Source organism: Cynocephalus volans, chromosome 3 (assembly GCF_027409185.1).
Source record: "Cynocephalus volans isolate mCynVol1 chromosome 3, mCynVol1.pri, whole genome shotgun sequence".
In the NCBI taxonomy this organism is placed as follows: Eukaryota; Metazoa; Chordata; class Mammalia; order Dermoptera; family Cynocephalidae; genus Cynocephalus; species Cynocephalus volans.
The window spans coordinates 161146032-161168993 of NC_084462.1; the positions used below are offsets into that span (position 1 = coordinate 161146032).

Genomic DNA, 22962 nt, shown 5'->3' on the forward strand with positions numbered 1-22962 from the left:
GAGATTCCTTCGATGTCTTAAGAGCTCCAGAAATAACACTTTATTTCCAATACAGTTATTACATGATATGAAAACAGTTCTTCACACACCTTAACACAAACATTACATTAAATAAAGCACACTCTCACGACTCAAGAAGTCATTAATTCACAAAGTTCATGTTTTTCCTTTACTGAAAACTAACTTGAGTAAGCAAGTGTGATATATTTCAGCTACAAGGCCATCTTTGATACATCAGTGGGGGTGGGGAGAGAGGATAAGACAGAGAAAAAGAGAAAGATCAAATAATATTAAAGGCCAAAATTAAAACTAACACAATTTAATTCAAAGTTATTGAAGTGCAGCTTGTTGAATCAAAAGGCCTGCACACATTGCCTAAAAAGTTTGAGGAAGATTATTTCTGTAACTCAAGACAACAGTTGTACCTCAGCTTTAAATCCAAGACACTAACATTACAAGGCAAATTATGAAACTATCTTAAACAAAAATTGGATCTGTCTGAAAGCCATTTATCTAACTCTCTAAAGAAGGTTCAGAAGAGCTTATGCCAATAGTTGACTCAGCTGCAAGGAAATTAAGATACACTATGGAATGCCAACCAGGGCAGAAACTACAGCACGACTAAAAGAGAAGGGGTCTATTATGGACTTTACAGAAAATTTAAAAAGAGTTTAATCTAGAAAATTACCCACACTGCAGTTCCAACTGTCTTACAAAATGGTCAAAAAAATAAAATATAAAACACCAAGTGCTGGTCACATCATTACTACTTTTCTCGAACTTATTTCTTAAAAATAGATTTTACATAACAGTTAATTTCTTAAATTTAAAGTATGACTATATATTAAATGCTTAGATTGGTATAAAAAAATAAACAAAAGAAAAACAAAACAAAGCCATTAACAACTCTAATCTCAAGAATTCAAATGAGTTTGAAAGAATTTCCATGGATTCAACCTCCATATATCCTTTGCCCTATATGAAACCAACACTACTTAGGAATAAAGAAGACAAGGAAAGTTCATTAACTAAATTCCTTACTCAACATAAAAGTCCAAAAACATGTACCTCCTTCCTCACCCAGACAGATATTATAACAATGACAGGTAGCCTGAGCTTTCAGATAGGAATGGTCCCTTCTCTGTGTTCCCATGGCACTTTATACAAGGTTCTGTTCTATCACTGCTATGTGTGTCTTATGTTTGTCTCCTCCTCAGACTGTGAGCTCCTCTAAGGCAAAGATCTTATTCTTTTTCATTTAAATATCAGTGCACCTACTACAGTTTCTCACATAGCAAAAACTTCATAAATCTTTCTGAAACATAAATATCCTTTTAGGTTCCATTCATTCACTTGCATTTTTGAGTGTATTCTCTATGTGTCAAGCATAACAGATTTCAACTATACAACAATGAAAAAACCAGAATCTCTTAACTCAAATAACTTCTTGGGTTTCAATAACTCTTTTGTTTTGTTTAGTTGCCACAAATTAATCATTAAACTTGCTGAGGGCAATCATCTTGTCAGTAGCTGATAGAGTTTGGACGTTACTGTTCCCCCAAAACACATATGGAAATCTGATCCCCAATGTGGCACTGTTGGGAGCTGTTTGAGTCATAGGGGCAGATCCCTCATGAATGGACTAATGCTCTCCCTGTCAGCAGACAGTGAGTGAATTCTCGCTCTATTAGTTACCACAAGAGCCGGTTGTTTAAAAGACCCTGGCACCTCCTCTCTCTCTCGCTTCCTCTTGCCATGTGATCTGCTTGTACCCGCTGGCTACCTGCTGCTTTCTGCCATGTGTAGAAGCAGCCTGAGGCCTGCCAGAGGCAGCTGTCCCAGAATCATAAGCCAAATAAACCTCTGTTCTTTATGAATTACCCAGTCTCAGGTATTTCTGTTATAGTGACACAAATCTGACTAATACAGTAGCAGACTGTTGTAACCATCAAAACAAGATGATGCCGCAAAAGCGAGAGCCCTGGAAGTGGTAAGAAGTAATCATAAGTGAATCAATTTTAAAGACAGAGCCAATAAGATCTACCAATGAATGAAGTGCAGGCCCATGTACAAGAGAATGCTCTGGTTCTTTACAGGTATTTAGCAAGCAAAAGATCATTATAATTCCTACTAGAAGAATGGTTTTCTAAAACAAAAATGCTATTATTTTGTAAGTTAAATACATTCTCTTCCTCCTTCTCTATTAAGTGGATGCTTTACACTGTTTTCTTCAAAGAAGGCAAAGAAGTTAATAGTTTGTTAAGAGTAAGAACTGAGAGGCTTAGTAAAACAGTAGCACTAACAGAAAAAAGAAATGGGCATATCAGAACATTAGCTATATGATTTGCTGCATGTTAAAATTCAGGTGTGACAGACTTTCCAATCCATAACCTTGTCTTTGGCAGGCTTACAAATATTATCCATAAAACAGAAACCAGAAAATGGAAATTCAAATTTAAACTTTTAACCCCACTTAAGGAAATTATTCTTGCTTCAGGCTTTTTAGTATCTTTTTCTAGGAGAGTATTGAGCAACACAGATCATTAACAGCAAAATCAAAAGGTGTTAGGATATGTATTAGATACATTACTAGCAATTAATATTCAAAGTTAGAAACAAAAATACCTTGCAAAGGGTATACTACGCATTTATTAAGTTTTAAAACCATTATGTAATTATTACAAATTTTTCTTAAGTCAGATGCCTGGAAACAGAAATAACATTAGTTATTTAAAATCAGCCACTTTTTCATGCATTTCTATTTCTGAAACAAAATATGGACAAGGAAATAAACAACTAGAACTTCAAATTTTGCATTTGGAATGAACAATGTTTAATTTTCAAAAGAAAAAAATTATTCATTTTGAGAGAAATAAGTATACAATGTTTTTTAAAACCATCAGGGTTTCTTTTCTCCTCTTTTTTCTTTAATGATACTTATAAAAAAAATAGGAAAAAAGTTTAAAAATGGAACTCCAAAAAACATAACTCATGTACACAATAAGCACTTCCTAGTTGATTTTTCCTAAAATTTACAGAATATTGCTTGTTCAACATTAAATGACTAAATGAATTGATAGTAAATAAACACTTTAAATGCTTACAAAAGAAAAATTCAATGAAAACGAACCTGGACATTCATTTTATGTTCCCTTTTAGGGTCAACGAAAGCCAGCTAGGGCTGCTTAACCTCCAGCAAAGCACTGAAACAAATGTGATAGAAAACTCTTCGTGTGGGCTATTCCTCTTGGTTTTCCACACCACGACCAATCATATGTACCATTTATTTAGTCTAATACCTACACTATGGGATTACTCACAACTGCAGAATTAAATAAAATCAAACTAATAGTACAGGATTTAGTGGAATAGTCCAGGATGTTTGCTTTCCTCTCCAGTTTTTTGTGGTTATCGACCACTGAGTGAGTTAAGGATTAAATGGCAGGCCTCTCAATCAAGTCCAAGTGAGGGGTTAAGAAGACTGGCAAACTTAGACTTTACCTCTGGAATCACTTAAAATCAAGTTCCTTGATTGTAAATGTTTGGTAGAAAAGTCATTGACAATGGAATAGAGTTTGAAAATGGCCTCACCACATCTGTATTCCAATTCACACAGTAGAGGCCAGATGTACTTCCATACACCATTCTTTCTTTCTCCTCCCTCTGCCACAGCTGCACATATAAATGCCTCCTCTCCCTTACCATTGTATATGCACTTCACTTTGCATTCTAGACTTTTTTTCTGAACATCTGACATAATGTTTCATACAGGGCAAGCACTCTGTTATTTCAGCCAATTCTCTGTAAAAGTCAAGAACTACTCTGGACTTAATGACTTTAAGTGATTCAATTAAAAGCAATTTATAAACCTACATGATATATATACATGCTGGCCAGAAACAGTTCTTACTGATGATGGCACAACGAAAATAATAGGCTGGCAACTCTGAATCCTATTTCCACTTCTACCAAGGGATAGCTGGAAGCATCTGGGCAAGTCGATGAAAACTGTAAAATTTATCATTTCACCTTTAATTTGACCATTTTATTATTATTTTTGTTTTTGTTTTTTTTTTAAGAAAACAGGAATCTGACAAGAAATAACATCCTAGTTAGTGTTTACTTAGAGTGTCTGGTTTAAATTTACCTCCAAATTAATGTATGGTAGCTACAGCTTTATTCTATTCATACAAAATAGACAAAGCACCAGAGAAAGAACATAGTCTGCCTAAAAATGGCCTACAGGGTAAACATTAAAGTAAATGCTAGAAGTCAACAGCTCATTTGCTTCTACTTTTTCTCATTCTTTTTGTGTCAGTAAAAAGACACAAATTTGAGTTAATTTGCTGGCAATAAGGACAAAAATACAAGGAATTTTTGCTCATATTCTGCTTCTACCATGTTTCCATGCAATGTTGGGCAAGTCACTATATTCTCTCAGCTTCGGTTTCCACCACCTGTAAAAATGGGCATCATAATCACACTTGTGAATGTGAATTATAATTACCATTTTTTGAAGGTCCATATTTTATATAACCACTTTAAGTGTTTTTATCCAACATAGCCATATCTTTAAAATATGTTTTAAATATGTTACTACATTACATTCACAAATGATTTAAATAAAGCATTTCATGGAAGGAACAAAAATACGTTTCTATGAATCCTGATGTATTCAACACTTGAGTTCACACGAACTTCTATAGCCTGAGATGTCTCAGTTTGTGGAGTTATCTCCTTTCATTGAAGTTATTCTCATCTTCTAAAAGAATATCAGAAAAAAAAAGGTTCTCTAAAGAGAACTACGTATAGCTATTGAAATAAGCAAAATTAAGTGAGATGGCTAAGCATCTCAGATAACCTATATTTTATACACACGCACACACACATATGTGCGCGTGCACACACACACACACATACACACACACACACACGCACACACAGAGGCCAGAAATAGTTCTTACTGACTATGGCACAATGAAAATAATAGGTTAGCAACTCAATCCTATTTCCACCACTACCAAGAGAAAGCTGGGAGCATTTGGGCAAGTCAATGAACTATTTGGGCCAGAACATCTCCTACAAAATAAAGTGTAGGGAGTTGATAACGTTTAAGGTCGTTTTACACTTCACAATTACACTGATGCCAAATGTTTGGGGAAATACCACCTTTGCCCCCATAGCTCTGTGATGCCTTGTAAACTTAAGACAGTGCTTATTTTAAAAAAGCAAGCACGTAGATTTTTGTGGTGCAGAGAAACTGAGAAACTACCAAGGAGTCCAACATTATTGAGGCTAGCTAATTGAAAGGTATGGAACCCATATGACAGCATCTCCTGTAACAAAGTTTCACATATGGATGTGATTATGGGTGCCTTAAAGGAGAAAAGGAAAATGAGGGCAGCAAGTACCTCTGGCTTCCTCCAGGTTTGGATACCTAGTAGCAAGAAACATATTCTAATAATTCTGCTTAAAATACACAAGAACAATATATTCTCTAGACCTATAATATCAATTTTCTTACATATTCAAAACGAATGCAATCAGTAAAATTAAATTGTTCTTTACTAATATTGAAAAATAATTGTCTTTATTATGTTTGTGTTAGACTCAGGAAAACAATCTCAGAACCTTTCTATTATTTTCTTTACACCATTTTTCTCATTGCTAACAAATATACCTGCACAAAATATTATATATGTTTTTTGATAAAACAGCCTTATAAAGCATAAAGACCAAGAGAAACTATATAGTATAAACAGAATAACTTATAAAATAATTTCATATTAATCCTTAAGTACCAGCTATTTCTAAAATATGCAAACATGTTCAAAATTAAAATCATTCTTTTAATACAGCTACTAAAAATTACTTAAAACCTATTTAAGAATTTTTTTAAAAATCAGATCACATACAAATCTATATAAATCAGACATTTAAAATCTTTACTTTGTAAACTTTGATGCTGACTTGCTGAGCAAAAATGATTTTTTAATTATCCTCTAACTCTTATGGATTCACAGATTCCAGTAAAACCAATAAAAATATATTCCTGATAGAATAAATAGTACTGAGTTTCCAGGTAAATGCCAGGAAAATCAAAAGATTAATATCAATAAGATCCTTTTGAGACAAAAGAAGAAATCAAGTATATTCCTGTAAAATTTAAGCAAATGGAACAATAAATTTTAATGATACTATACATGGGAGAAAATTCTTTCTGTAACATTTCAGGAGAGCTTTTTCCCTGGTAAGGAGCTCGTAATGATAAAGTCTTAAATGCATATGTAAAAATTCTGCAGGTTGCATAATACTTATTCTCTTTGTCATGTAAAATTGAAAAATAACATTTGACAAAGCGAAATCAGACACTGGAAAAAATGCATCATATTACCACATATCATCACTGAATACATGAGGAAAATATGCTAAAGTTATTCTGTGCATATATATCGACAATAATCTTCCACCACTGATTAATGCTACCACTGGTGTTAATACTTTATAGGAATTTTGATGCACCTTTAATATTCCTTAGATTATCAACATGACAAGAAGCACAAATTAAAACAAAGCACACAGTCAAAATAAGAGCAAGATGTTCATTGTTTTTAAAAAAGTTGTGTGTATTAGTACCCTAAGTAGCACTGTATGTTTCTGGTGGGGATGGGCATGCAAGAATTTCACTTTGTTAAGCAAACAAGAAAGGCTTCCCTTTTGATTACAGCAGAGCCACATTATAAACCACCTTCAATCCACAAGGCCCCATTTATGGAGTTCATTCCATTCCTTAAATAGTAATCTTTGGGCTATTAGTCATTGAGTTCGCCTTCACTAAAAACATTTTTGTTTTGTTTTCTTGTTTTTATTTCCCCATCTGACCACCTTATATATATGTGTGTATGTGTGTGTATCCGTATTTTTTCATTTACATATATGTGTGTGTGTGTGTGTGTGTGTGTCTGTGTGCATGTGTGTGTGTTCATACACATACCTCTTTCTCCATAGTTTACTTTACAAATTACCTACTAAGTGTCAGGCTCTGTGCCTGGTCTTAGAAATGGATAAATGACCAAGATGTGATTCCTCTCCTTAAATAGCAAGAATTTAAAACCTACCCACTTGTTTGGTTTGCTTAACGCATGCCTTCAATATCACTTGCTGATGGAACTGGCAGCTCTTTTCACATGGGTACCTCCTTTGTGGACCATATGTTTCAAATAATTCAACATAGTCTAGCTCTATAGCATATTTCTGTGGCTTTATTATTAGGCAGACCACAGGCAGTCAATCAATATTTGCTAACTAGTCAATTGCTTGGTTGAACTATTAATTGGCATATATTTGAAAACACAGTAACAAAATAATGGCAACTACCCTAACTGGTATCTCATTAGATACCAGAGACTGTGCCAAGCACTTTACATACATTTTCACATGTAATCCTATAATAAAGGTATTATAATACCTGTTTTAAAGACGATAATACTGAGGCTTTGAGTATTAAGCAACTTGCTAAAAGTCACACAGCTAAAAAAGGATCTAAACTCAAAGTTTTGCCCATAACTACTAATGCTATATTATCTCAGGAGAAAGCTCCTATCTTTAGATGGCTCGACCCAACACTGATTAATTGCTAATTGTACTAAAGAACAGGTCAACACAGTTAAGTCAATCAAAAGTATAAAACAATCACGTTATAATATTTATATTTAATAAGTATTAAAGAAAAGGAGGCATATAAACTGTTGTATGTATTGGTATGTGTGGGTATCTTTAAGAATATACAGAATTCAAAACTACAGAAACCATCTTTTCTCATTATTAGCACCCATTGTTAGCACCTGACTGTCTAATTTTTAAACAACTGAAAGAGATTTTATTTTTAATAATTCCACCATGTGCTGGTCAATTGCAGACCTGTATCTTATCTATATCCTAGCCTCAGGATCCAGTACAATGCCACACACACAGTAGATGCTCAACACAAAACCATGGAATAAAATCATTAACTCTTCAAATTCTGTTTTAAGGTGAATGTTCCATTTATATGAATGTGTGATAACACACACACATATATTTAAAACATCACAAATAGATTCAGTAAAGGAACATTTATTTTAAGTAGAGCAAGGTAAACTTTACATTCTCAACATATCAAATTTTTTGCCACTATTTCTTAAATGCAGACAAGGAAATATAAAACATGTTAACACAATCTTCGGGCTTAAATTTTAATTATGAAAAAGGCAGAAAATTTAGCATTATCTCCACAGCAACTACACCCTGGCAATAGATACATTAAATATGTGTGAACATTAGACAGAATCAAAACAAAGCATGACATAAAAACTAAATTACAGCTGTTATCAAGATTATAGTCCTAAATTTAGCTCATTTAATCATTTTATCAACTCAAACTAACGTATTTTATTTCCTTGCTTTTAACAATTCCTAGAGAAGTAAAAATATATATATGTACCTACAGTAATGAAATTTTACAAACAATAAAAAGAGGAGAAGTGAACAAAGCATTAAGAAAGTTTCTTCCTAGACGTTTATGAATAGTTTTTTGACAGCCCACCCAGTGACAGTTTCTTTATCATAGATTTTAGTAACCCTGATCAAGTACAGCATTCATTTGGACCATGTCTATACTGCTTTATCCTATTATCTGTACTTTAATGGTCTTTTTTACATTTGACTTCTAGCACATTCCATGGTAAATCTTTTTAGGGAGTTGGTGGAAGAAACAGAAAGCGAATTTTAATATTCTGTCTTAGTTGACTTTTTACCAAAAGAGAACTTCAAAAGCAGTGACTTCTAAAAAGCCCCATTGTCCTCAGCACGCCATATATAGCAGTCTCTCAAAATAAATTTACTTATCTACTGAAAGGAAAGCAGTGAGGTTGGTTGAAACGTGCCGAAATTAAAACCTTCTTAACCTTCACTGTCCACAACTAAAGAAATGAAGATAATAGTTATCAATTTCATAAAATTACCACGAGGATTAACAGTTACAGTGCCTAGCACATTAGTGAGCATTTGACCCTTATTTTATTTTGAGTCTCAGTTTCCGCATAGATTAAAAGGAATCAATAAAACCTAACTGCTAAAGACTGAATGTTTGTATGTCCCCTAAAATTCTTATGTTGAAATCTAATCCCCAATTTGATAGTATTTGAAGGTGAGGCCTTTGGGAGGTGATTAGGTCACAAGGCTGGAGCACTCAAAATTGGATTAATGCCCTTATAAAAGAGACCCCAGAGAGCTCCCTGACCCCTTCTGCCAGCTGACGACACAGCAAAGAGGCCATGAACTAGAAAGTGGGTGCTCACCAGACACTTAGTCTGCCAGCAACTTGGTTTTTGAAAATGTGTAAATCAGTTGGCATAAATGCCTGATATGCATATAAACGTGCTCAATAAATCCTCATTCCTTTTTTTTCTACCTTGCCTCTAAATTCCTATTTTAAGACACATAAAAAACCTAAAATCAAATGTATTAGAAGGTGATTGGTTGAATGAATAAAAATCATAGCATTCTAATAAACTTTTTTTTCTGGCACCAATACAACTTTCCTATGAAAGACTACAATTACCATTTACTAATACATAAAATAGGTTCTAAAAGAAATACTAGAAGAAATTACAAGTCTTTTAAATTAGAATTCATTCATTATTTTACCTTTTCTTCTAGTTGGTCCTTCAAACACTGATATTTTAGCTTCAGTTTTTTGTTCTCACTTTCATTCTGGGTTAATTCTTCAGTCAGCCTGTCACACTGTAATTTCAAATTCTCTAGCTGACAACGATGGGCTTTAGCCATATTCTTATCTTCTAGGCTTTCAGCCTGAAAAAAAGAGGAGAAAAGAGAAAGTCCACTGGCCATAGCCAAATTACACATTAAATCAGTGGGAAAATACTTCCGGATTTTAGATCTTCATTAATACATAAACATTAAAATAAACACAAAAGAACTGTTCTTTGAATGTATTCAATCACTCCTCAGCACTTACTGAGCATTTAGTAAGTGACAGGTACTCTACTATGTACTGAAGATAACAGACATGAGCAGTAAAAGAGACAGATGCAACAACCAATGGACAACAATGAATGAGAAACAATTAATAAAGGCGTAAGCTGGGTATTCTGGCAATCCAAAGAAGGGACACCAGCTCTGCTGAGAAGGAAAGGAGCTATTAGAGAAGTGTCCCAAAAGGGAAATACTATGACATGATATTACTGACTGATGAGTTTCCTCATCTATGAAAAGGAGCTTAACATTCCTATTCTGCCTAACCCCTGCTTTTTATGAAAGAAATGTGTACTTTTTGTGCAATGTAATTATTGATACTACTTTTGTGGGGGTAAAAAGATTATGAATTGTAACAGCCATGAAACTACAAACAATATGGAAAGAGTTTACCAGTGAGTATTTCAGCAGTGGTAGTGAAATAAAGTACCTATTTATTGATCTTTATTTGGAATATAACCAGAATCAGCCTATAAACATTAGGAATGATCTATTCTGTATATGGAATTCAATAAAGATTTGCCAGGTATGGGAACTTAAAGAATTTTAAAATAACAACAACAATGCATAACACGATGTGTCAGCCACTTCTCTAAAGACCTTTTTGTATACAGTTTTTCCTCATTTTCAACCTCACAACAACCTGACCAGGGAGGTAATAGTATTACCATATTGCCTCCTCTGTTTAAACTGAAGCAGAGAGAAGCTAATAATTAGCCCAGGGCTACACAGTGAGTAAATGCAGAGCTAGGATTTGAACCCAGGAATTCCTCCTAACATCCATGGTTTCAACTACTCTGCCATACTGCCTCTCAAAAGGTACAAGATCTAAGGTTTTAAAAACCATCTGGAAACAACTAGCAATGCTAACTGGCCATAACTACCAGTTACTCACAGTCTGTAAGCAACTATATATATTCTGTTGAAAATATATATTTTAATGCCTAAAATGTATCTGTTTCTTTTATTTTTACAAGTTTATTATATGTGTTTAATTAGGTAAGTACAAACATAACCGATGGAAACAATTTCCTGACAGGAAAAAGTTTTGTGAGTTTTAGACAAATCTTTATTTTACATACCCTACAAAAGTCACCTAAGACCTGATGTCACTTTGAATTAACAAAGGAATTGATTTTTTTTTATGAGCAATCCTGTATTCACAGCCCCAAAATAAATTTACAAAATAAAGTCTCTGATCAGGAAAACGGTTCAAATACAATTTTAAGTTTCAGTAGAATGCTTTTAGTTTTCTTTATGACCTATAAAAAGCATAGGTTAATAAGGCTTCCCCCTAAGACCAGTGGGGTGTGCTGGAGCCAGTTCCTCGAGACCCTCAAGAGCCATCTCTTCCCAAATTTGTCCCTCTCCACTAATGTCTCATTTGACAGCCTTAAATCAGTAAAGATGGGGTATTTACACCACTGAACTGGGCAAGTGCTATAACTCAGGGTTTTTTCCCCCAAGAGAGCCTGTTTTTAAATATTTACCAGCACACCAAAACCTAAGTTTGACTAAGAACCTACTTATTGTTGTGGTTTTTATTACACTTACATAGGATTTACAAAGTGATGTTGTGTTCACAACAACATAGTGATATAGAAAGACATTAATTAGCATTCCCATTTTATTGACAAGGCATAAAAATGTAAAGTAACATGACCAAGATCACATGCCCAGCAAGTGGCAAAAGCATAGAGCTCCAATTCTGTGTCTTTTAATTCCAATAAAAGGCTCTACAAAATGATCTTGCTGAAATCACAATGAAGTCATAGCCCAATATCCTGAAAATATTGATAGCAGTTAGAGCACATCACTAACAAACCTTAAATTTAAATTAAAAACAGGTATAAAAAGGGTAATTCTAGATGAAGAAAAAATATAACATTTGTACAAAGAAAAAATATGGTTGACATATCAAAGCTTATTAAACTCAAAAAGTAATAAATTAAGATGAAGCCAACAGACACAGAAATATAACACTTATAAAGCTACTTGTCCAAAACCCTATTGTGCATAATTCAGTATACTAAATTTCCTGCAATGATCATTGCTATCAGCTCCTTTTAATTAATATAAATATGTAAAAGTATAGGATTATATCAACAAAATAGTATGAGGTGAGGATTGTTCCTTAAGGGTAACTTCTTTGGTCTAAAAGAAAACTGCTGGGCTCTCACAATCTCTGATTCTCCTTTCAGCTCTTGTGCTACTACTGTAGCATAAGAGAAGAGATACAACACCCCTCCCAGACCTCAGTCTTTCAAATTAAAAAAAAAAAAAAAAAAAGAAGTCTAAAGGTTTCAGAAGATCCACAGAATACTTTTAAGTTATAAATTCTCTACACACTGGTAATTTCTTCAATCTTTATTGTCATCCTACTATAAATGAATTCAAAGCACTTCCCAAAGACAGATGAGGAAATCAATCTTCCCACATTACACAGAGAAATCTAAACCAGACAGACAAAATTGCAGAGCAAGTCAGGAGCAAATCTTCTGATTTCCAGTTTAAACAATCTCAACCCAGCATCCACTGAGTATCTTCTATATGTCCGGAACATCGTTCTAGACACCATAAGAAGATAGAAAAGTGGCCAAGATCTAATGCCTGTCTGTTGCTGTACTGGGAGTACCAACAAAGAACTATGGCAACACAGAGGATCAAGAGATTTATCCCAACTTCAATGAGATTTATCCCAATGTCAGTGGATACATAAAAAAGTAACAAATTAATTGGGCCTTGAAGGATTAGGCAGAATTTTTCCTTCTGCAGATTGAGGGAAAGACCAACCCAGGGGGAGAACAAGCAGTGAAAAGTACAAGTGGGAAATGGTCAGGTACTTGTCTGAGGAATATCAGGGAGCATAAAAGGCAATAAATGTGCACAAGTAAGGTGGGGCCATTTCAAGGAGGGCTGGGCTAGAGTGGAAACTGTTCTAGAGAAGGTTTTTGAGAAAGAAGTGACACACTCAGACACATGTGCTGGGAAACGAAAGCAGGGGGGTATCTGAAGGCTGAAAGGGAGGAGCTGGGGATGAAAAGAGAAACGAGGGGGAAGTAGGGAGGTTAGCTACTTAGAATTATGGCTAGGTAGTCCAAATTAGTAGCCCGCAACCTGCTTTCTACTGTGATACGTGATACACTACTCATGTGCCAACATATCCACGAGCAAATGCAATTCCTGCCAAGCAGGCTGTTACCTCCATTACTTTATCTCCACTGAAGAAAGCACATCTGAATGTGAGAATGACGTTCTTAAGCAGATGATCTTGAACCTGCTCTAACTGAAAAGATTATTACTAACTCCTGGTGATGTGTACAACCTAAATAATAGTGATAACACATCAGCAGTGGTGAGACGGAAAGGAGGGTCTAATCTCAATAACACTCTCTAGAAAACTGTAAGCTCCTTGAAAAGAACCATTTGTATGGCCATGCCCATTTCTGCTAACAAATTATCACATGCTCATCCTCATGCAAAAACCCTGCCTTCCTTTGAGATTCACACTATTCCTCATCAACCCCCCTCCTTCTTGCTGGCAACAGCTGACTGATCAGTCAATCTCTTCACTGAGGTTTTTTGCATGCGGCCAATTAATGCCTTCACAATAGTATCATAAATAACCAAAGGTCCCTCCAACAAGCTAACCTCAAAGTTAATTGACCTATTCTATTCCAACTACCTTCACCAACATTCCACAATCACAACCCACGGAATGACCACAACTTGGACATTAACTCTGCAAATTTGCACTCCAATATAAGAATTTCTGACCCAATAAGCAACCTCTGATCATAAATTCTTATCCCCAAATTCTCTCATTCCTTTGCCTATGATACTTGTTCATCAGTATCGGTCACAGGTCATCACTTTACATACTCCCAGACAAGTCTCACAAAGTTCATACCAGTCTTCAAAGCAGTTTTTGTCTTCACCACTTGTAAATTTCTTGCTGCACTGCTGCCTTGCTCTACTTCAGATGGAGGAAAGAGATCACCAGTCAAGACTCACATCAACTTCCCTAGATCATCCCTATCAACTTACCCAATCTTACTGTTTTCTCAAAAACCTTCAGAGAAAGAGATGCCTTGTCTCCTAGTGAATGCTACACACCCTATTTTTGATCCAGCCCCCTCACATCTTCACATTGACCTTCTCCATCAAGCTCTGCCAAATGGAATAAAACCTTTTTCACATCTTCATTTAACTTGTCTACCACATTGAAGACTCTTGATTATATTTTTCTTGTCATGTCCTGCCAGGGTTTCCAAGATACCATTCTAATTCTCCTCCTGTCTCTCAAATGGTCTTTTATTCTTATTTACTAGAACCTCTTTCTCAATTTTTCACTAAATATTGGTGATCTAGAATTTCATCTTCTTCTTTCTCCCTACACCATTTCATCCAAATCCCATGATTTCAACTGCCACCTATGAGTTACTGGCTCCCAAGTATTTCACTCTAATCTCAATTTCTCCCTCACCTACTAATTCGTATGTACTAAACTGCTCTATCTAGACTTTCACGGTTAAGCTTAAGGTCCCTCCCACCTAACTCAACATGCTAAAAAAGTGAATTTGCCACTGCTCTCTCCAAATCTGCTATTCGGTTTGTATTCTCTATGTTGGCAAATAGCATCATTGTCCACCTAGTCGCCCAAGTCCTTACCCAGTCATCCTTGATTCTAAACATTTTCCAGGACAGCAAAGTAGTTAAGTACACAGGCACTTAACTATCTGGGTTCAAGTCCTATCTCTACCACTCTCCAGCCATAAGACCTTAGACAAGTTATTTAACTTCCTGTGTCTCAATTTCCTCATTTGGGACAAAATAATCCCACAAAATGTGCAGGGATGGTGTGAGTATTAAATGAGTAAAACATGTCAAGTTCTTATAGCAATGACTGGTACAATGTGTTGAAAAAATGTTTTCTTGCAGTAGTGCTGTTATCACAGCCAATCAATCAACATTAATATATATTTTCTTTAAGACAACATTAATATATATTTTCTTTAAGATCAGCTCTTCTCTGTATCCATAACTCTACTTTTGTTTATGTCCTCATCAACTCTGAAGGACTATTACTCCATACTTCATAAATATTAAGATGTGTATTTTTCACATTTTACCATCTTATACTTGGGATGTTATCTTACTTACAGTTCACAACATGTCATAGTTTTGTAGGCAGGAGGCAGCATTTTTTTTCTTACTAGCATACAATAATGATGCATCTTACAACTGATGATGTCTTAGGTTCAATAAAATACAGTAAGGGCCTCTTACCTACTCTTCCAGCCTCCGTTCTGACCTGCCTACCTCAATTAATGATCCCAAAACCACTACTGCCAGAAGACTATATAGGACTGGAGAAGAAGTCATAAAATAGGTACAGCATTCTACAAATGTCAGTTATTTAAATATAATTTCATCTTGCATCATAAGCATTTTTAAAGTAATAGTTGCATTTTAAAGATATTTTTTTTAAAAATTATAATTAGCCTTTGAAGATTTATCCATTCATTCACCTATTCAAAAGATATTTACAATGTTCCAGAAACTGTTCTAGGCACTGGGGATATAGCTGCAAACAAGACAGTCTCAAACCCCAATCTTTATGAAGTTTTCATTCTAATAAAGGGAGATAAAAATAAATAAATAATATGGAATCTATATCATATGATAAGTGCTATGGAGAAAAAATAAAGCAAGAAAGAGATTTATCACACTCCTGACAATCATGTTATGAAATGATTGTCCTACAATGGTGAAAATGCTAATACCATTAGACCTTAGAAACATTTCCCCAAATGCAAGATCTCAATTAGGCATTTACCCAAGCAACTTCGATCTGGAAAACAAGGGGTGAGTCTCAAAAGGCTTGAGTTTACACAGCCCATAAGCTGATCCACTTTAGTTACCATACTAATAAGGCCTGTGGTTACAGCTTCTATGGCCTTGACAAGTCTTTGGCTTTTATATTTTAGGAGGTCATAAATGTTGAATGAGAGCACGTTTCAGGTCCACAACTTACTGCCACCTCTGCCTTTCCTGAACTCCCCAAATAGCTAAATGTTCTTTTTAAAGGGCTTCAATGCTGTGAAATAGGTGCTCCCAGGTGGCTGCTATAACTCATTTCAACCTGGCTGAACAGGCATGATTAAGCCTCTTTATTGTTGGTTTTATATTCCCTTCAGTGCTTGGGAATACAGAATGCTCTCTAAAAGTTTACGCTTTATTAACTTCATGAGCCACAAGAAAAATTCCTTCAGTATCATCAGGACAATTCAGCACAGGTACCTTCAGTGTCCTAATATGGTCCTCAGCCTCACTCTTTTCTTTCTTAAAGTGCTTCATCAGCTCCTGGATATTTTGCTCGTGTTTCATTTTCACACTCTGCAATGATGACGTGAGATCTTTCAGCTCCCTCTGGTGAACATCTCGTTCTAGTTTTAACTGTGTGATGGCCGTAGCTTCTTCTTCATCCCTAGATTTCACCTGTGCTGTGAGGTCAGAAAGGTCCTTAAGCACCGCTTTCTTAGCTCTCTCTTCCTCCGCCAATTTATTAGCAAGATCTGCTCTGATGGCGCTAAGATCCTTGATGGACTCTTGCATCTCAAGAAGTTTAGCTTTGTCCTGGGCCTGGCTCTTCTTTAGCTCTGCAATTTCCTCCTCCAGGTGAGCTTTCTCGACTCTCAGCTGGTCTTGAATCTTACTCTGCTTTTTCAATTCACTTTCTAGCCTATGAATGGTGTCCAGAGAATTTCTGACTTCTAGTTCGAGGTCAGCTTGATGAGACTTAATATCACTTAGTTTTTCCTCCTTACGGTGAAGCTCCTCCTCTTGAAGAGCACGTTTGGTTAGGACATCATTCAATTCCTTTCTAAGACTCTCTATTTGTTGTAATGCGGCATAAAGTTGACTTTTCAATTCATCCTTTTCTTTTAGAATCTATCAAGTTAAGAACATAAAGCAAAAAAAGTTACTGTAAAATTCACCATAGACTTTGCCAAATAATAAAGTTTAATCTGCAAGAAGAAGAAAAATTCATCAAATAATCCTTTTCATTTTTCCACTTTTTAATAAAAAATATTTTAAGGCTAAAAAAGGGATAAAATATATAATTATCCTGAAATGGCACCACACTGAAATATGTACTTCAGATTTTTAATCACCAAAACTTATATCAACCCATGATCATAAATAAGTATTTAAATGTAACATAAAATTGAGCAAAGGAATAAAGAAAAAGACTCCTATTACAAAGATAATTTACCAGAAGTAGAAATAATATAATACTATCTAAAATAATAATGATGTACATTTCAAAGATACACTTTTAGAAAGGAGAAACCTCAAAACAGAGATTGAAAATAATATAGGGAAGCATGCAGACACAATCTAAGAAAGGTTAAGGTATAATTAGCCATCATTAATAAAATATCAGTAGTGACAAAGAAACATCAATATGCAACTGGGAGTCTCAAAGCCCCACAAAGGCAGAAATGAGATGAAGTGAAGATTAGAAGTGGTTGGGAAGAGGCTCAAGAGAATAGTCAAGGGACTAGCAGTCCATCACCCTCTGCCCACCTCTCTAGGGTGTTAGGGTTGAGGAACAGAGACCAAGAATAACCTTCATGGCCTCTAATTCTCATCAGCCAATCACTGCAAATGAAAAAGCAGACAGCCATGGGGCTGAGATTGTTTTCTCTTCAACACTGGCACCAAGGAAAATCTCCTTTATTGCTTACTGATACCGACCATGTCTTGAAACAGGAAAAAAAAAAAAAAAAAACAAGACTCATTTCAGAATTAGAAGTGAGTTAAAATGCAAATATTTTTGAGGCATTTCTATACTTTACATTTTACATTTTGGTGTAGAACAATTTATAATAAGATGTAAGGAGTCAATCACTGCAAACAAACAGTATCCTCAAATCCCTCAGTTTTACAAGGGAGAAGGAGCACAAAGTTAACATGAGAAATAATAAAGGAAGGTGATTAAGCAGTTGAGCTCTGACCAGAGAGCACCACTTTTGATTCTCAGTCCAGCCATGAGAAGGTCTAGGGCCTGAAGGAAATTATTCGTTTTCACGGAAATAATAATAATAACAGCTACTTTATGAGGTTGTAATGAAGATTAGTGGAAAAGGGGAAACAAAAAGTGGGGTGAGACTTAGTTCAAGGAGGAACCAGGGTCTCAGGGAGGTATTATGCAAGGTAGTAGTAATCAAAACTGCATAAAGAAGGGATATCTGACACGGCAATATCCTTGAAGTGGAGGGAGTCTGGAACACAGATGAAGTTCACTTTCCAAAGAACATAAGGCAAAAAATATGGCGAGAATTACAGATAAGCCTAAGGGTAGACGTATTATTTTTCTATTGCTGCATAACAATTTCCAACAAACTAAGTGGCTTAAAACAATACCCATTTATTATCTCACTGTTTCCAACACATCAAAAGGCCAGCAAAGGCATTCTGCTTGTGGTCTCCTTAGGTTAAAATCAAGGAATGAGCTGACCTGGGCTCTTATCTGAAGGCTCTGGGTAAGAATCCACTTCCAACCTCACTCAGGTTGTTGGCAAAATTTAGTTCCACAGAGATGTAGGACTTGGGTCCCATTTCCTTGCTAGTTTTTGGCCAGGGGTTATATTCTGAGCTTCTAGCCACCCACATTCCTTGGCTTATGGACTCTTCCATCTACAAACCAGCAACAGTACAATTAATCTTTATAGTGCTTCAACTCTCTCTAATTTCCCCTTCTCCCAAGACTGAGAAAGATTTCTCTGTTTTAAGGGCTCACATAATTAGATTAGGCCCATCCAGATAATCTTTTCATCTTAAGATCAACTGTGCCATATTTCAACATAATCATGGGAGTGATATCATATTCATAGGTTCCAGAAACTAGAGTGAAAATCTTTTGAGGGGAAGAGTCATTCTACTTACTATACTAGAGAAGATGAAAACTGACAATTAAGTTTTGACTGTAAGGATAACACAAGAAGGACCGAACAGTGAGGGTAGGTGTCTTAAACATAGCAATTAATGTTTGGAACAGATGACCTAGCCCCTGGTCATGAGCTAAGAGAATTTCAGGCAGTCCTGAAGATTAAAATCACATTTTAATGATGAAGATTGATCAGATCTTTAATTATAAAATCTTCCTGGAACTGGTCTAAATAGAAAGGATATTTATTTTTCTCACACAACAGGAAGTCTGGAGATAAAAGTTTTAAAAAGAGTCTTGCAAAGCACAGGCTCTGCTACTCTAATTCTCCAGGTTTTGCTCTCTTACCAATGTTCTAAGCATCACACCAATTTATGACAAAGGTAACAGCCCTATGGTGGACAGTCACAGAGTATGTTAGTTAAGTTTGGAATTTCTTTGGCAATACAGATACTAAAAACTAAGTAAGCTCCATCTATTTGCTTCTGGCTAATTGCTTGGCTAGTAGCCACAACCCAAGATTTTGTCTAGACATTGTCTCTGAGCCTGAAAATGTCAGTGTCTTAACCACTACCTCAATACTCCGGACATTCCCAGGGCCCCACAGTTGAATAGCCTTTATCTTGAGGCAATTCAAAACAATGGACTCCGGTCCCCTTTGTCTGGCCAGGAATGCTTAAGTACTCGAAAGGGCTCTGAGAAAATGGCTTGTTTTTGACCTCATTTTTATTTCTAAGTTTCCTACCTCCCTCTTGTGCTTGGAATAACTTCAGTTTAGATACATATCTTGGCTTTTCCAACCCTAAAAGGATCTAAAATATCAGACTCTGACTCAATCAGTTTGGATCACAGATTGCAGACTTCAGGCTACCCACCCCCAAAAATCTCATTCTCTGCTTTTTGACAGACCAGAGTCAACCTAAATTTGTCTTTCTCTTGTAGGATCTTTCTGAAGGCTAAAATATGTACACAACATAGTCCACCATCCATACACTTTCTTAAATTGCATATGATAAGACCACATACACATTCAAAAAAAAAATTTCAACCATTAAAAAATTCAGATGTTACAAGACAGCATATATTACATATAACTCTTCTCTTTTTTTTTTTTTTTTTCTCAGCAGCAGGGAAATACACAGAAGGAAAAGATGGCAATTTAAGATTGAAATCAAACATGATCAAGCAAAAAACTCAATATATGGGCAAGTCAATTATTCTGCCAATTCAGCAGGAAAAAAAAAAAATCTAGGAAGCATTCCCATTGCCCATGTTAAAAAAGAATATGAAAGAATTTGAAAACACTCAGAAAAACATATTCTATGATCAGAGTCCAAGTTCAAGTTTTTTCCTTTATCATTTTCAAAGCACATTAAAAACCCATGATTTCAAACAGCACTGTAAAAGAAAAAAGGGAAACAAAAATACAATTTATAAGTAGATTATCTGTATTATAGTTTCAGTTCTCCCTGTATGTGTTCATCTACATGTCCCTAATATATCTACATCATGATTCCCTGATGTAAATATCCATGTCATCATCTTTTAAGGGAAGTATAAAGTCTGATCTTTCTATTTTTTCCTGCAATGATATGCTATATGTTTGCTATTACATATCCTCCAGTGAGGAAGTAGTTATGTAATATGATATATATCTGATAATCTTACCAAGATTCCAGAAATGTATAAAACAGGGGAAAAAAAGAATAAATCAGAGCAATTTTTAGAATAAAAGCCTTTTGTCTTCTAATATATTTTTAAGTGGCAAATCCTAAAACAGAAAATAAATGATGCTGGAAAATGAAAAATGGAAGTAGGCACAGAAGCATTTTGCAAATACAAAGATTTCATCATTTAAGCACATAAAATGGCCCAACAACTAATTAAACAATTAATTTATTCCTTAAAACACAATATGTTCTATTTGTAAACTGGTATCATTTTTAATATACACATCCAAAGTACTCTGGAGTCACTTTTTGAAAATAGTCCAAAGAAACAAAAAGGGAGTAGACTATAACAGTAATGCCTTAAAGTGGTTTTACGATTTTATTAAGAACTAAATATTCCTTAGAGGTAATATTCAGTAATACAATAAAAAAATTCTCAAAAATTATTTACCATGTATTTCTGCATCACAGATTTACTGGACACTTGAATTTGCAGTGAAACATGTCTTACCCTTTCTTCCTTGATTAACCATTGCTCTAAATGCGACATGCTGCATTAATTTTTAAGGCTTTTAAAGGAGAAATTACAATGCCTGCTGTGATAATTGTGATACTACCCTAACTGTGGCAATCACTTTAAACCTACTTCTTTGCTTATCATTAGCAATGCTAAGTGATAACAATAATTATATCAGAAGTATTCTGGGAAATGATTGTTTAACAATTTTTAATACTCTGAAAACTCAATCTAGAAAACTCTCAGCATCATGGATTGGGATACAGTCTGATGACATGGACTCTTCTAAATTTCCTCTAATTAAGCAAAATCCCCAGATGATTCTCAATCAATCAATCCCCTCAACTACTCTTCTCTCTACCTCCCTCCCTCATAGTTAGGCTCATTGAACCAGCTGCCAGACCAGGCTGACAACAGAATAATCAACGAAGAGCAATTTCCTGGGATCAAATCAGTGCAGATTCAAGTCTGAAAGCTTTTGAACTGCTTTACCTCAGGGAAACCAGCTACCCAGTATTTGTCAGATGGATTAAAATCAAAAGCACTCCACAGTGAGTGCAAAGTGATCATTTCCTCCATCTTCTGTATGTCCAAGAAATTTGTATGTAAAAGGTAAAGCATCTTTTCCATGACACCTCATCTGAAATAAGTGTCTGTCACTCTTAAGTACTGACGATTGATTTTATAAATATAATTGCCCTACATTTTGTTTTCTTTTGAAAGAAAGTCAACTTATCCAAATGATTATTCATCTGGAATGTTTAGAGTTCTTGACAATTGATGAATGACAAAGCACAAATAATAAACCAAGACTAAACATGGATTTAAAAAAATCAATCAGTACTGCTTACTATCTTATAAATATCTGGGTTTAATTCAATCCAAAGATATATCAGTTGAGAATCAACACAGGAGCATAAAATCCATTTAAAGACACTGATTATAAAAGAGAAAAAATGATGTGAAATATATACATAGATCAGTGAAATGCTTTTTGTTGCTATCAAATGGACATAAAAGCAGAGTCTTGAAGAAGCTTGTGATCAAATAACAATGCTCAGTCAGTGAGATTATCAATTTTATTCATTTAACTAAGCCCATTATAGTTGCTGCCAGAATATGGCCCAGTAGTAACTACTGCATTTTTTAAATGCTTCTTTCTAAGCAATACTTAAGTTGAGATATACAAATAAATGAGATTTAAACTACATGTACTGGGGGAAAAATCATGTGATATTAAGGATTTAGTGATTTTCTTCCATTTGTATGTTAGAATATTAAATAATAATTTAATTTAGAGAACTTAAAGCTAAACTGGGGGAGGGGGTGGATCTATTTTAAGGGCCAGTGTGGAATATAACAATATTTATAAAGCAAATGTACTTCACAGGGCCTCCAAAGCCCTGCAGTTTCAGGTTTAGCCTAACTTCTTAAAAGTACATATAGAAATGTTAACCTTGCAAAAGACAGGAAACTTTCTCCAGGCTAAAGTGTCTGTTGTAAGATAAAGAATTGTAACACAGCAAGGTGGCTGGCTGAAGGACAGACAAGTTACTGACTGATATGTAAGGATACTGGGAAATTGCTGTGGGGAAGGACAATGTTTGCTAGGATCAAGCTTTTGTTGGTGGATCGACTTAACATTTTGCAGATTGCATTATGGAATGTCACTTTGCTTGTTTTACTGATGTTACCAGCCTCTATTGTTAAACTTGTTAAACTATACTTAGCAAAAACCCCACTTATGTTCTTTTCCTGTAACTTCCTGGTCTGGAAAATAAATG

General features: G+C 35.1%; 1 protein-coding gene across 1 annotated transcript in view; it reads right to left on the reverse strand.

The window, feature by feature from the left end:
* The window catches only part of CEP128 (centrosomal protein 128), a 347268-nt gene that overhangs the window by 214110 nt on the left and 110196 nt on the right, over positions 1 to 22962 (reverse strand). Inside the window, exons 13-14 of the mRNA XM_063091601.1 lie at positions 16339 to 16989; positions 9688 to 9852 (exon numbers count right to left, since the gene is read on the reverse strand). Of these exons, the coding sequence (XP_062947671.1) occupies positions 9688 to 9852; positions 16339 to 16989 (816 nt within the window). The remainder of the gene's footprint in view (positions 1 to 9687; positions 9853 to 16338; positions 16990 to 22962) is intronic.